Raw genomic sequence first — 16,911 nt, forward strand, 5'->3', positions numbered from 1 at the left:
TTAAAGTTGTAGCAAATCTTTCGATCTATCGTTTAATCTAATTTTCTTCTAGCGTTATTAATTCAATTATGCTAAATAGATTTTTGCTTGCTCCTATCTCAATAGATATGTTTGAGTAGTTTTTCAAGGTTAGGTAATGAGGTGATTAGCACCTCATGACTCAAGTAGAATTGCATTTTTCACCATAAAGTTTAAATCTTTGGTTCTAGAATCGATGTGGGGTTCAGGTTTATTTGTCAAATCGCTAAGGTGTTAATCTCCACACATGATGCTTGAAGCTCTGTCACATGAGGCATTTGCTAAATAAATTCTAGAGCTAGCTTGGTGATCGAACCATTTTATTTTCCGATTTGGGAGCCTTAATTGTGTATCCTGAACCGTGTAATTGGGTGAGAAATGCAGTTTAACTTGAGTTGCGAGTGTTAGTAATTCCTATACCTAACCTGCTTTTTATCTTAGTTTATTCGATTTTCAATTTAGCCCCTTTTCATTTCCACTACGCACGTAAAACCAAGTTGACTGTCTAAAAGCCGAAAGTCCTTGCTTGCATCTACAAATCCAGCAAATTCGTATTAATTATTCCCTTAGGTACGATCCCGGTCTTCCGGATTATCATGTTTCAATTGTCGTATTAAGCCCTACGCTTGGGGCGTTATTTCATATATCGGAGCAAACGAAGCAAATGCATGGGATGCAATTCTCCTAAGACAACAGAGAACCTATTTCTTTTTATTTAGGAACAGTCGTAGTTTGTCCATCAGACAGTATGGTGCAGTCTTGGTTTTTATTTGGATGATCGGAGCCGTCACTTATGTAGAATCAATGGGGGTGCACTTATGTGTACAGCTGAACATCCTACACTTTTTTTAGAAAAATAATATTCTGTTAGATTATTTTTTAACACGATGCTCAATACATTATGAACATTTCTTGGCCTTGTAAACACATAGTTGAATACCTTCAACCCATAACTTCAAATTTAAGATGTCAAATTTTTTCGAAGGCTTATTTGGCATCATTAGACCTCCATTCCAATCTTGATGTTACATACTTTTTGAATTTCGAAAGGCCAAAATTAGATGTAGGATGAGGAGTCAAATGTGAAGCAAAATGCGCGGAGCCAAATCCACATTGGATTTGGCATTCCATTCCGCATGCAAAAATGCTATGCGTACAACTGTTGTGTTGGTTATGCGCGTAATTCTGATCATCTAGATGTATTTGGACGGTCTAAATTTAAAAAAAAAACTCTTCTAGGGAAAATTTGAATGTTTTCGGGGAAGAGTCTGAGCAAATTCTGTCCATTTATTACAGCAATGGACGGCTAGAGATTGGTTATATATTGTATTTTATACAACCGCTGTGTGTGTAGCACTTTCCGCTGGCATGAGGGTTGGATTAAAGGAGGATGTTAACATTACCGTTTCTACCTGACATAGGATTTAAACCAATGGGGTGGAGATGCTTTGTACCTTAGCTCAAACAAAGTCCACACTCATAATGGTATAAAAGTAGAGAGAGCAATCTAGAGAGAGTACTTCATGGATGGTATAAAAGTAGAGAGAGCAATCTAGAGAGAGTACTTCATGGGTATAAGTTAGGGCTGCAAACGAGCCGAGCCGAGTTTTACGGTATTTAAGTTTGTTTATTAAATTTTTAATGAACACGAGCTCGAGCTCAAGCTCAGTGAAAACTTAACAAGTCGAGCTCGAGCCGAGTAGGCCATGACTTGACTCGAGCTCAAGCTTGTTCACGAGTCTTAACGAACCAACGAAAAATGTATATATATCCTCACATAGGCCTAATACAACTAAAATATTTTGATTGTGAAGGTATATATCTTTTATTTTCCTATGGAGCGGGGGTGTACTGGTGTGCATGTGCTCTCGCTTCCCTTGGTTGACTAAAAAGTAAAAAAGGAAAAAGCAAATTATGAAATAACAATAAAAATCTTAAACTTAAGTATATATACCCCGGCTTGCGAGCCGAGCTTATCCTAGCTCGAGCTCGGCTCGTTTACAAAACGAGTTGAAAAAATCGGCTCGAGCTCGTTCGTTTAACTTCCAAGCCGAGCTTGAACGAGCCACTAACGAGTCGAGCTGCGAGCCGCTCAAGCGGCTCGGTTCATTTGCAGCCCTAGGTATAAGTATCATGCTCTCTCTCTTCTCTCCTAATAACGGTCGCATATAGTATGAATTTCGATGTAATATCTATAACGTTGACTAATTTTAATCTTTTATTTGTTTAGTGTTTCAAATTGTGGACAAGTATATTAAAAAAATTTAAACTACGTTGCAAGATTCATCTTTTATATGAACAACCCCACTTAAATTTTTTTTTAAGCGAATCTCTGTTAACATGAACAATTTTCGCTCAGATTCATAACCACGATAAAAAACCGTAGTCATATATATAATTATAATGATAGGCCTTGATTGGAAGCAGGTAAAGGAAAATATTGCTTGATCCAATATTTCAGTTTTCATTCATAAATTAGGATCTTATAATAAACCCCACCAGCCGTCTTTGCAACATCGGTGTTTGGAAGGTCCGGATGTATCCAACGGACCGAACTGAGGCCCCGTTCCAAAAAATTTCTTAAAAAATAAAAAGCTTATTTCATATTTTCAAACTTAATAATAATGTAAATGAAAAATAAATTTTCAATTTTTTTTTGCATTGTATAAAAAATCTTTCAAATAAGATTTATATTACATATTTTTAAATTTCAATAAATTCATAATTTTTAAACTTGAAATTATTTTTAAAAAAAAAAAGATTTTTTTTCCGTTGCGGAACGGGCCTAAGTCGGTACCCGTAGCTTTCTGAGGCGACGAACATAGGTGTTTTTTTTTGATCCTCAGACGAACACAGGTGTTCATAGGCCCCATCGCCTCACGTGGATAACAACGAATTGTGACATATAGGTATAGCCAACGCAGGATTGAGGAAAAAGTGGAACACAAAACAGCAGGGAAAAAGAAAGAAACAAACAAACGAAAGCGGGAAACTTCGAAATACGAGACCAAACCAAACCACTTGTCCCCAATCCGCATACCCAGCCGACCACCTCCCATTTATTCCTCGTGTGTCAACCGACGTCTAATCTAGGGTTCTCTCAATTCCAACGCATACCCGGTCAAACCTAACAAGGCGGCGGCATTGGCTTTTGGACTTGGTTTCGCCATGGACGAGGTTAGGGCAACCTCTGCTTGGGTCGCCGCTCGCTCCTCTCACGTCACAATCGACCACTCAGGTCCTCTCGCCTTTCCATATTCTCACTGAATGTAGTGTATATTTCAAATGCGGATTCGAGCAATGATGGAGTATGTGATTTGGTTTTGGATGAATGCAGGAATTGAGAAAGTTGTGGAAACTGTCAAAACCTCAATCCCAAAAGTGGAGTGGGATTTTGAAGGGATTCACTACTTCGATGACGGGCCGCTCACCGTCCAGTACTTATTTGTATTGGATACTTTGAACTTTTGTTTTTGGCCTGGTATGCTTATACGTCTGTTTTTGTTGTCCATGTAATCTTGGTTTTTGTTTGTTGTCCATTTCATACATGTAGAGGGAAAGGGAAAGTTGGAGAGAAAATAGGAGGAAAATTGAATTCATTTTGCTATTATCCTTCCTCTTTCTATAGGAATCCAAACAAGAGACGAGTAAAATTTTAATTTTCCCTTCTCTTCCACAAGTTCCAAACAAATAAAATTTCTGCTTCCTATCAGTATTTGGTGCTAAGTTATTGCATTTGCCCGTATGGCCACTGTTAGAATTTTGTTCGGTGATCTATGTCCCTAAGTCGAAGAAAAGAAAAGAATTGGTTGATATTAGTAGTAATCATGGTATTAGTGTAGGCCCAAGCCCTTGCTTTTCACTAAAAGACCGACCCACTCCAACCAAGCTCTATAACTCTAGAAGGGAGGCCAAACTTGCTCCAACCATCCTCCATATGGGAGTTCTAAAATGGAGACGATGCACACAAACTTGGTATTGTTAAAAAGGTATCTTGAATACCTTCAAAATGAGACTGACACGGGACACCATTGTTCTATATGATTATGAAAGAAGAGATGGAAGATGGGAATTGTGATTGGTGTGTTTATGAATAGTGGTATGCTCGAAATGCACTTGTTGGACAAAACATGATTGTTTGAGTCTCCAAACGGAGACGTGATTTGGAGTTGCTCCAGGAAATAAATCATCCTTTTGTTAGGTTCCATTAGTATTGGCATGTTTAGCCTTTGTAGACTGTAGATTCAAATTCCTGTGGTTGTGGGAATCTACGATCAGCACACATATATGGAAGCATTAACAGAGTGGGGTGGAATATAGGCACTTCATTAGCCCCACTTTGTTATGTCCGTTGCTGTATTCGTTGAACGGTTGAAATATACCCCAATTCTGTTGTCCCACTTCATGGCTTTAAACTTCATCCCAACTAGTCTATGTAGCATGGACATAGATACAGATACGGACACGGACACGGGACACGGGACACGGCAATTCTAAAAAAATGGGGATACGGACACGGCGGGGGACACGCCACGTGTATAAATAAATATATATATATATAAATACATGTATACATATATTTTTCCTTTTCTTCCACTGTTCATGAAGACATGTTCTATATGAATGTATAAGATTACCATGGTCCAAATAAAGGCATAATTACCGTTTAACCCAAATATTTTTGAATAATTTCATATTAACCCCTCAAAATTAAAAATATATATTACATTTTACCCCCAGCCGTGTCCCCGGCGTGTCCCCTATCAAAAAATAATAAAAATTATTGGACACTCCACGTGGCGTGTCCAATACGTATTTGGGCGTGTCCCCGTGTCCAATACGTGGACACGGCGCCCTTTTGGAGTGTCGGTGCTACATATGAACTAGTCATTAAAAACTGTTTTATGATATTCAAAGATTTAGAGTTTGGCAAAAAACTCAATATTTTCTTCACCTTGATGAATAAAATTGATTGCATCAGTGCATCTTGATATTTCTTTTAAAATATTTAGACTAGTCCAAAGAACATTAGGTCTTTTTTACCAAATTGAATCACTTGGTGCACTTGATGTTGCTTAGGTGAGGTGAGACCTTATTTTTAGTTCCCCTCAGGAAATCTTCATGATACCCTAACTTTGACATTCACAAAGATGCAGTTTATAACGTAGCTTCAACAATTCTTTAAGTAACCAACAACACTCATAATAGAAAATTCAAAACTCCACATATAGAATTCAAGTTTGATGTTAATAGTCGTGCTAATTTTATCTCTAACATTTTTGTTGTATTCCCGTGTACATAATAGACAAGGATTTGAACTATGACGATTTGGCTTCGGGACTAAAGGAAGCTCTTCAAAATGACAAATCTGTGTTTGATGCTGATCGTCTTCAGAAGTACACTGGTACTTTTGCTTCCTTTTCAGCCTTTGACTATCCAATATTGATTTAGATGTGTTATTGCATGAATCTATGTCAAGAGTACTCTCTCTCCCGTATGCAACTGATGAAAAGAGGATATGGTAACTACGATTGATATAATTAGTTCCATGTTTTCCCATCTTTTTCTATAGCCTAAGATAGTGGTAGATTGGCTTGTGTCATCAGTCATCTAAGAATGCACATTTGGCCTGTCTGGGCGGCGACGTGCAATTGTTATCTTCCGAGGCTGGATTTTGTGTTATATAGTTTTCCCATATAGACATATCTTTCCTGCTCAAATTGTTCTTATGGGATATAGGGTTTGCTTGTTGGTCAAGATCTTATATCTTTTGATTTCCTCATTATTTTTATAGGAAATTTTCCCCTATGAAACAGTGATTTAGTGATAATTGTCCCCAGCTCCCCAATTCTGAAATTCTCCTTTACAAGATTGTTGTGATATTGTTTCCAGGTCCTGAACTACGCAAATTGTTGAAATGGCCAAGGCCACTTCCTCTGGAGGATGAAAGAGTCCGCTTATTGCGCGAGGTACTTTACAGATGTTCATATCCTGTTGTGTATATCTTTGTCTCCATTAGTTTGCAATTATGTTCAAATTGTTCCTGTAAATTAATGTAAGGGGAACTTAAATAAGGGTCCTCTCCATTGTAGTTACTTTTGTCTTCATCCTGTAAGGTTTGAAAACTTATGTTGGCGTCCTGTAATTTGAATAATGGCCAGATTGCCCTTCTTATATGTTTTAATGTGTTTTTCCTTTAAACAAATTTAATGGATAATATTCCATATAATTTTGTTTGGTAGAGGTCCTGCATTCGTTAGATTTAGATTTAGATGTAGATGAATATTATCCCGTTAGTCCTGGTACCTTGAGTTTGGTATGGGTCCCACAAGTACAGTTACTTCCAACCTTCCCCATCCTTGTAGAGTTTTAGTTCAAAACGAAACAAAAGAGGACGGGAAACGAAACAGAGGATGAAGAAAAATAGAGGAAAGGGGAAACGGAAAAAAATACGGCAAATCCATCTCGTCGGCTGTTTACACACCCCGTTCCGGCAAAGTGAATCAACTTTTTCTCAAAAATCCATCTCGTCAACCTTTTTTCAAAAATCCTAGGCGGTGACTTTTATCAACAATCAACAATGGCTAAAACCAGTAAGTTGCAATTTCTAAACCACATTAATGGTTTTATTTGTTTTATGTTGTTCTCGCAAAGTTTGTCATGGCTTGCCGGTCTTTTTTAATTATCCCAATTTTTTTTCCAATCTTTTAAACATTTCTCTCACCTAATCTTTTTAATTCTCTCTATTCTAATCTTCTCTCTCGGCTACAAACCCATTATAAAAATCATGACAAATATGATAACCCGTATTTGCATAACACTAATGAACATAATGAATTTGCAAACACTAGTAACAAACATGATAACATTAGAGATATATCCATATTGATTACCCAAAAAATCATGACAAATTTCTGCAAAACTATAATGGAAATCATGGCATAAATTTATCTTACAAATACATGACAGATCTACGCAAAATTGTCATGAAAATCAACCATACATAATACAACAAATTTAAGCTACAAACACGTCATAAAAATCATGACAAATTTTTGCAAATTACCATTTAATCAGTACAGGGAAAATCAAAACCTATAAGGTTCGTTTGATCAAAACCCACAAATCTATGATAAAATCCTCCAATGAATGAGTAACTCAACATGATAGATTCTGGATCGAGATCAATCCACCTACTGCATATCTTCTGAATCACTTGTCCAAAATCCATTCCTCTGTTAATCATTATGCCGGCAACCTTCTCGTTGTACCTACAAACCAATATCAATCCACCCTCCATTGCAAATGTGTACTGCCAATGCAAAACAAAAGACAAAAATTAATAGTCAACCGAATGTGATGGGTTTGATACGTAAAGATATGAATATGATCCAATTTAAAACAGTACTATATAAGTCGGGAAACGCTGCGTTCATTTTAGTAAACATGACAAATGTGAATCTAACAAACAACCAAAATCCCGTCAGCAGCGGCGGTGACCGGTCGGGTGTTCTTGAACAGCTAGTAAACTACAATTATAAGAAATAAACGACAGAGGAAAAAAAAAAAAAACTAAACTTCAAAAAGTTAGGGAATTTCATACCTGGTAAACAAAGAAGTGTTTCTTCCAACTTCGAATGATTTCTACCAACGTCAAATGCTTCCTCTCAATTTGAAATAGTTTCCCTCAGTACATATCGTAAGTTGAATGTTGTTATTCATAGGTCCCAAAAACCAACCTTGGAAGTTTGAAACTCAAATTCGGGATAAGGGATATCACAAATGGGGGAGTGGACGAGATATTTTAGGAATCCATCCTAATACTGTTTGAAATTGAGCTTGGAAGTTTGAAACTCAAATTCGAGATATGGGATAGCAGTAATGGGGGAGTGGACGAGATATTTTAGGAATCCATCCTACTTACTGCTTGAAATGGAGCTAATATAGGATGAGAAACGTGAAAATAGGGAAGCGGACAGATTGAAGTTGAGAGATTGTAGGACTAGTTAGAAACGTTGGGGATGAAAAACTTAAAATATAGGGGAATAATATATATATATATATATATATATATATATATATATATATAGGGGTATAGTGGGTAATAATGGATTTTGAGGATGTCAACATAAGTATTTAAAACCTATAGGATGGACACCTAAATAAGTTGAGTAAAGAGGATGCCTAATTAATTTCTTCTTAATGTAAATGGCTCAGGTTGGCCTTGAACTGGAGAAAAACTTTGAGGGTAAAGCATCCAACCTCGTTGATTCATGTGGAAAATCAGCGGAAAAGCTTGTAACTCTTGTTACTCGCCACTTTCCTGGTATCTTTGTCCTTGTACTTGTTACGTTAGTATTTGACATGGAAATTGTTCGAATGGGTTTTCTGCTTTACCACAACAAATTGCAAGGAATAGTTCAATGAACTATAAATCTTTTGGATATCGTAGGTTTCCGCGACCACTCAGTTTACAAGGGCCACCAGGTATTCTTGTACAAAAGAGCTCAGATATTTGCGGCAGATTTATGGGGTGCATTCAAGGGCAAAGGATATGGGGAGTTCAATGACATTGGAGAAATTACCATATTTGCTGACTATATCGTTCCAGCGGTGCTTCAGCAGCTTGGTGTGCTGAAATATAGTGCAGCCCTAGCTGCAACTATTGAGGCTAATGTTGAAATTGGTTCGGGTAGTGAGGAGGAAGTGGAACTAAGAGCTTGCTCAATATGTGCTGTAGAGAAAATGAGGGAATTGATCCAGAAAAAATCTGGAAAGCAGGTTTGTCTTTCTGTCCTTTTGAACAATATTTCTTCCTTAAACTCAGGAAAATTTTCTGCTTTTGACTTGATTGCTTGTGTACCTTCTTCCGATTCAGCAGTTCTTTTGTTGTGGTTTTTGGTGGCTGTAAATTGCAATGATATTGTTTTGCTTGAAATATCATTTCTCCAAGTCTTGTATTGACGCAGTTTGACTGAATCTAATATGAGCTCTCTTCAATTTACGAGAGTTTTCTCTGGATTTTTGAGAGACATTTCTTCTCTATGTTCTATCGTAATAAAAAGAAATTTCATGTGTTGCTCCACAACCAAATGATCTCCCATGTGCAGCTGATCTCTTTAACCCCCGTCTCTTTTGCCTACGCTAAATGTGGTTTTAGCCTTCAACACTTTTTGGAAGTAGCTAATCCAGAGCGTTAGTGCTTCACCACAAAGACCTCATCCCTAAGTGTGTAGGCCTCACAATGCGAAAGAGGTGCCATGGATGCAGCCACTAAGACTCGGACACAACAAAAAATTTGAAATTCTAGGCTGAAATCTGCAAATGGTGTGTGGCTGAAACATATTGACAAATAATGTTGTGTCGCATGTATGTGTGTGTCAACTGGGCAAAGTATATTTTGAGTCCTTCTTGTCCGTTACTTTCTTAAATATGTTATTCTGCAGAGCTGCATTTTGAAAAAGTTTCTCAAGAAACATAAACCCTTGTAAAGATATAAGACCTTTTTCCACTGAGGGGATTAACAACCAAAGTGCTGCTTCCCTTTGATTTTATGTGTCCGTGAATTGCTATCCGGCAACCGCAATACTAATGGATAAAATTTAGTTACTTTACTCCTCAAAAAAGTGAAAAACACTTCTTTCTGTTAGTTTTTACTAATTTAGTCAGTTACGTACAAGTGGCAGCAACAAGGAATCAAGCACCTTAGAAACTGGTAAGATGTATGTGGCTGTCGAGACTTTGTAATTTACATGCCAGAAAGTGTCTGGTCTCTTTATGGCCTGTCCTAAACCACTTTGCTGTAACTGGTAAATTTACCTAATATGTCACTTACACAGCGTAAGTTGCACTGTAAAATCAAACAAATCATAATCTGATGGTGATAATGAACTGGCTGTAGCACTTCAACCTGAGATGCTGCATCATTGTTGGAATTATTGATGGGCGAAATATGTGGCCACGCACGAGTGACAATCCGCCACTTAACTGCTACATTGAATGGTGCACAACTCCTCTCTGGCGGTCACTTTGGCCTCCTGCTTAGATGTTTCAAACTTTTCTGATGGAAATGGATGAGGATTCTTTGGCACTCTTCCTATGGAAAACTCATTCTACGATACATTTAAGTATCTTTTGTATACATGTTATTGTTTATATATCATCCTACGTGTAATTATTCATACCCTTGTGTTTTTCTGGCATTTCCTTTTCTATTTTCCCTTTAGTGATTCTCCAAATGTTCCCTTTGTCTATATCGTCTTTTTTCCTCTCGATTCTTCAAATTATGATTTATCGTTTATTATGTTTCAATTTCTCTAATTGTGTCGGCTTTTCTCCAGGTGTTGAGTGTGGAATTAGATATTTGGCTATGGTCTGTTGGTGTCCAGTGCCCATCTCTCCAGCATCACCGGACCCTCTCCATATACTACTAAGTGGGGATTAGAAGCTTAGTAGTCTTGTGATTTTAGGCTATACTGGTCAGAAGGATAGAGAAATTTTGACAGTTGGAATTTTCAGGTAATTTCTATAGAAAAATGCAATAACTGATCTTTGGCATCTGTTTTTATTTGTTTTGTCCCCCTTTACTATGATTTTACCCTCTTTTCAAAATCGTAAGAGGATGAGTGTCTTGTCAACTGATATTGTTGCTGCAATTGCATGGATATACCCATAGAGATCCATAATCCATTCCTTGGAAGTTGGTTAAACTTCATCTTTCGGGACTGAGAGAACAAATATGGAAAATTGCACAGGCAGATTTTATGGCAGCATCCTTTACGTAGAGCCTTCTTTCTTTGGACCATATGAAGGGGTCACAGAGTCACTTGACTAGGCTTCATTAGTTTCTGGAAGAGATTACCGTAGAAAATCCAAGTACTTAATTGAGAAAGATTTAAGTCAACATAAAGATGAACCCACAAAAGGCAGTTAAGATTCATGTTCTAGGAACTACTCAAACATATCTTTGCTTATCCTGTGGAGCTGAATAGTGAGATTTTTCTTTCAGAAAGTTCAAGCTGCATAAAGAAGTGCGCCCCTTATTTCCTAATAAAAACTAGCTATTCAATTCTTCCCCCAAAATCAATCCACTTTTGGAACCTTGAGAAACTAACGTTATTGGTCTTTATGCGTTTGGATTGCTACCTGCGGCACGCAGTTTAGTCAGATACCGGTTGAAGGGCCTTAGAACATGAGAAAATTAGAAAGAGACTCACAATAGAGGGATAAACACGTTTGATGTTTTCAGCTGAAAATTCCTATGCAACCCATATTTGTCCATCACCATTAGTTTGAAAACCTCTCCAACTTGATTTCTGCAAACGGAGGTATGTCCGCGTGCATTGTTGTGAAGGGCTTCTTTTTTAGGTCTGGTGTGTATTACCAGTCTTGGACCATATATAGTTAGCCATGGCTTATTCCTCTTTGTGAGATTTATCTAGCAGAGTCCAAGGACATAACACAACTTTTGAAAGAGAAGATTCTTTTGAAGTGGGTGAAGTCAGTGCCAGCCTTCATTGGCAGCCCACAAAGTGAAAGAAGGGTTTTTTTTTTTGTGGGTCTTTGGAGGATGGACCACAATAGCTGATTTAGTTCTTAGTCTGAGACACTCTTTTTCAAGGTTGACTACGGCAATCGTGAGTAGAAGGGTACAATCTTTAGATAAGATGTGATTGGCACTCATATAGCTTGGTCTATTCCATTCTGAAGTAAAGTTGGCCACTAGTTATCAATAATTTTTTGCAACTTATAGGTGGTGGCAGGTTCCGATGCTCTAGACTACGAATGAAGGAAGCCTGATAATGTGCACAAAAATTGATTTGGGTCTCTAGGCTTGTCCTCTTTGATGTCTTTCGGCTTTGATTTGAGGGTATGGTTCCGTGTCAAAACGTTCCTTTAGCTCCTCGGTTCTTGGAGGTATAGGGGGCCACTTTTTCAGTGGTAATCTGAGAGCAGCCACTTTGTGCATATATTGCCAAAGATTAGGTCCGTCTCCAATCCTCCTCCGCCCATACCCCCAATGATTGAGGACCAGATGGGTTCTTCTGTTGTTGTTGTATAGGTGGTGGCAGGTACTTGGCGTGGGTGTCATGATGAGCTATGTATCAGGATTGCATATGGTTGATAGTTGATGTTATTGCTGTTTTTTCATCTTCAAACTATAGGGAAAAGCTGTGCAAACTACTATAAACCATGTCTAGTATCGATACAGCCTTTTCCATGGACGAACTAATTACGAGCTTCCCTCAAGTCTTATATGAGTTCTGGTAATGTTGCTCTTCATCTTCACCTCTAGGAGCATCCACCATGACTATGGCTTGATTTTAGCTGCTCTAAAGTTCACAGAACTTCCCGTATCCTCCCTCGACACCCCCACAGCCGCACTGAAGAATTAACAAGCGCTTGTCCTTAGGTCATGATGAATTTGTTTGTGTTTTGTGGGAGATCTCCTCCTGATAGTGAATTTCCTGAACCTATCAGTACCCGGTGTGGGTTTGCGTTTCTTTGTGATTGCTCAACTTTATGCAGATTCAGTTCTTCATTCGAAATAACTAAAACTTGAGATCCATCTCACGGAGGATTATTACGCTTCAATCACTCATCTCTATCATTTTATCAGATCCAACTCACAGAGGATTATTACGGTTCAATCACTCATCTCCATCATTTTATCATAGATTTGGGTGCAAAATAAAAATGCAGATAGACCACTCCGGATACCCTTTTAGGGTGCTTTGCCCACAACTCCATTTGCAGGGGTCCTCTAGACTACTCCAGATACCCTTTTAGGGTGCTTTGCCCACAACTCCATTTGCAGGGGTCCTCCGTACCGCACTTATGTTGGGATGGAAATGCAGATAGGCTACAACTCCAGATACCCTTTTGCTTTTAGGTACCACCATGTGCTTTGAGCACTAAAAAGTAGGTTTAGTTCTACTAAAGGACTACCGCAACTTAAAACCAAAAAATTAGGTGACAAAATTGAAGATCGAACAGTTTGAAGTTAGAAAGATATCATTGCAAAAGTATTAAAAACTATTCCTATTGTACTTGATGAATGGAACCTATTAACCTCAAGAGGTCGGCCTAGTGATCAAGAACTAAGACTCCAAAAGTTTGCTCCTTGCTAAAGTTTCGAAACCTCTCAAATGGTACCAATTTCTTTTAAGCCAGTCTGGGGCGTTCGCTTCGGCTTTAATTGAATTCCCCGTAAGTAAGCGGTGTGATTAAACCCTAGAATTAATCGATGTGCGCGTAAGTTAGTCCGAAGTTATAAAAAACGAATGAAAAAAAAAACACCCCACCCCCCACAGCCTAATGATCTCTTGATGCTAAATCGTGGGATTAATAAAGATACTCGTACCAATTAGCGGGGGTACTAAAATACGTGTCGGAGTCCGACAGGTGAGGCGAGATTGCTTGGCCTAGTCACTTTGCGAGTAAAGTTAGCCGCATAGCATGGAATAATGCCAATGCTTTTGGGCATGGGTTCCAACTTTATTCTCGATTAAAATAGTGATGTTATCTTATTCAATTATCGTACGGATAGTTTGAACCTTAAATAAAATAAAGTGCCATCCAATCCGGGAGTTTGCTTTTCTCAATCAGAAAAATGAACAGAAATTTGATGGTCTTATCTTTCCGAGACCCTCCTGTACTTAGTTAGGGGAGGGAGAAAGAGATCAAATGAAGATTATTGTTTTTTTTTTTTGGTAATGTTGGCGTATCGGGTCAACTTGCATGTCCTTCGGATTACAGCCCCACACTAGCGAAGGTATATAGGGGCCCAAGGTGGCCCTGGCCCCTCCCGACATTTAATATATTTTACTAATATTACATGTAATATGGTCATTATTTATATAATTAGTATAGCAATCTCTAAAATTTTGAATAATTTTGAATTTTTTTTCCTTGGAAAAGAATAGTTTGATTTGATCTAGCCAAAAATTAAAGTTGTTTTAAATTGTCAGGTAAAATTTTCTCAAATTCTTTTATAATCGAAAATAATCACACATGTGCGTTGCAATTGTCGACAATAATGCAAAAGATGTTATATCCGATATATTAACGTACCACAAAGTTACACCATATATTGAGTACATTTTTGCATGAATCTACTTTTTTTATGACGGCCCCCCTCAGGCCATAATTCTGGCTCCGCCACTGGCTCCTCACACAGTCTTTTTACACGCTTGCATGTGGGGGTGAGGTGACCCCAAATTTTGCTAACAAGAGGAATGAAACCTGAGATTTCAGGAGGAAACAAATTCCTAAATCCTAAACCAAGGGCACAAGGAAGCCAACCTCTTGGGGTTAATGGTATTGTAGTTTGTTTGTTTTCCCCCCTTTTTCTTTAGTGGTTTGGTTGACTTCCAATTCCCACATAGAAAGGAAAAGAGAAAAAATACATCATGTTGCATTGCATATGGTAATGTTTGAATATTCAAGATTTGTGTATGAAGTAGTTTGATTGTAAACCTTCAATTACTAATAATTTGGTAGCTGGAAATACAAGAATAGATTTGTTTGGCTGAAATTGAGAGTAGTGCTCTAGACTGCGATGGTATGAGGCGTTTGTGGGGGGCCTAAAATGGTGGAGAAATTGCTTTTCTTACAGAGGTGATGGTCCCGGCAGCTGTTCACGACTGTTGTGGAATGGTCTCATTTTAGGCTAGTTGATTTTGGGAAACCCTATGCCCGTTCTAGCTGATTGATGATTATAGACTTTTTCGCTTTCACGTAAAAGAAAATCGACGTCGTAATCTGCAGGATTTAGGACGAGATTCGTATCTAAATTCCAAGATATGGGTTTGGATTTGCTAGGCTGAGACTGTGGCCAAGTTGGCCTGCTGCATGATCTCATCTCAGGGTGGGGAGATTTTCATTTTCCCTAAGGCTTCCACAGGAATCCCTTCCCTTCCATTGGTTAGCAGCATTGATTTCGAGTTACTCCATTTGTATTTTGATGACCAGCTTTCAGTATCAAGAATTAGACGGTAACAGTTTTGCTAACACCACACGCACATACGCAGACAAACAATGGTAGAGCTATTTATTTATATGTGTGCTGAGACTTTTCGTTTAGCATCTGCGTATTTCACTAAGCATTATTATTGGAATTTAAACGGTGCTTGCTCTTTCTACAATGCATATTCATGTTAGCATATGGTGCTTAAAGTTTAAACGATTGAAGATGGACTCCAAATAAAACTAGAGAGTACAGAAATGAGTAAATTCAACTGGATAAGTACACAATTTTTTTTTTTATTTTTACGCTCAGGGGGTGTTTCCACTAACCAACAAGTTGTAGACTACAATTTTTTGGTCGTGGTTATTCAAAATTTTTTTTTTTTTTGGCATTTGTTAGTTTTATGTTAAACTTTTATGTAATATTGATTGGTCTCGACGAGAGGAATCGAAAAAGTAAAAAATTATGACTTTTTCACAAATATTTTAGAAAATATTTAAGGAAAAGCTTAAAGTATAGTAATAAACTTTAGTTCCTCTTTCGTACTTTTTACGTTTGCTTACTAGACTGATCAGGGATTATTTGGAAGGGGGGAAGCAGCCAGATCGTAAGCTAAGGTCCCTTATTCTACTATACAAGTACAACAAGGCTTAAGAAATTACCTACAAGAAGACTTCAGAAGTTGCTAGGAAAGGAGATCATTAAAAAAAAAAAAACCAATGTGAATTGGAGGCAACATGATCTTGTCACGTGAAGCGACCTCAGTATTTTTACTCGGTCTATGTAGATGAAACGCATAAACACAAAATCAAGAGAAATAATAATTCTTCTATTTCTTAAATTGCGCTCCCACCAAATGAGGGCGGTGCGATTGAACCCTTAGATTTAGTCGAGGTATGCGTAGGATATCCGAACACCTAATAAGTCACGAAAAAAATTAATAATAATAATGTTTTTTTCTTTTTAGGGTACGGAACATTAAATCAAATTAATTTTGGGTAGTGTGATTGCAAGTTGTCGTGGTTGTGTGTTTCATATGCAACCAAAAAAGTCAAACAGTAGCAGCTCTGCAAGTGGGAGCAAAGGTAGGGTAACATGCAATACAATACTACAATTGGTGGGGGGAGGCCGGCTATTGGGCCCCACTACGAGGATAAGGACGCCACATCACCCTCGACAGCGACCTTTTTTCCCCCATTTCGCCACACTTTCTTTCTCTCTCTATCTAAATTCTTCTTATCTATATCCCTCCTCGTTGCTAGGAAACACTGCCACCGCCAAACTCCCTCTGAGAAATGCTAAGTGTAAAGAAAATGGGTAAAAAAAAATACCCTTAAAGTATACATGAACGATTTAGATTAATTGTGCATTTAATCTGAACCGTTCACAGACACTTTAAGGGTCTTTTCTTTACCTATTTTTTTTGTCCCTAGCACTCCTCAACTCCCTCTTGGTTCTTTGGCCTCAAATTTCAAGAATTACTCACTTTGACCTTTTTCCCTTGGGAGGAAAAAACATTTCCATCCCTTTAACTATAAAAGCTTACACTAGCAGCCTATGTACTCATTTTGTCCAAATTTAATAGTCCTTCGTTCTTTTAAAACTAGTTATATTTTTAAATCGATAATAAATTTTATATACAATATAGATCTTGTTTGATAGATTTCAATTAGTTCTATAAACAATGTTGGAAAATGATTTTAGCACTCTAATTTTTATAACGAAAAATCTATGAGTACCGACCATTGGGGGAGGGAAAACGTACCGACGGCCGCCGGCGGGCCGTCTCCGGCCACCGGACGGCCGATCCGAGCCGTTCAAAAATTCTAAAAAATAAAACCGAGGGGGTCAACGCGGGAATCAAGGGCATCCGAGGTGTTTAGGGTGCTTGATCAAAGCACCCTTTTTTCGTGTATATATGTACA

The 16,911-nt window shown here is 37.9% G+C and overlaps 1 protein-coding gene and 1 non-coding gene across 2 annotated transcripts; both read left to right on the forward strand.

The window, feature by feature from the left end:
* The first annotated feature begins 2,948 nt into the window (after nt 1-2,948).
* On the forward strand, nt 2,949-10,585 carry LOC131298098 (uncharacterized). The gene is made up of 7 exons (XM_058323397.1): nt 2,949-3,256; nt 3,356-3,499; nt 5,324-5,422; nt 5,911-5,987; nt 8,236-8,344; nt 8,471-8,799; nt 10,359-10,585. Exons 1-7 carry the CDS (start codon nt 3,187-3,189, stop codon nt 10,449-10,451), a joined length of 921 nt encoding a protein of 306 aa, XP_058179380.1. The 5' UTR covers nt 2,949-3,186; the 3' UTR covers nt 10,452-10,585.
* Nucleotides 10,586-11,800: 1,215 nt separating this feature from the next.
* LOC131299306 (small nucleolar RNA snoR100) lies at nt 11,801-11,908 on the forward strand. Its single transcript, XR_009190691.1, has one exon. It is a non-coding gene; the product is annotated as a small nucleolar RNA snoR100 (small nucleolar RNA).
* The last annotated feature ends 5,003 nt before the right edge of the window (nt 11,909-16,911 follow it).

This window comes from Rhododendron vialii, chromosome 8a, assembly GCF_030253575.1.
Source record: "Rhododendron vialii isolate Sample 1 chromosome 8a, ASM3025357v1".
Classification (NCBI taxonomy): domain Eukaryota; kingdom Viridiplantae; phylum Streptophyta; class Magnoliopsida; order Ericales; family Ericaceae; genus Rhododendron; species Rhododendron vialii.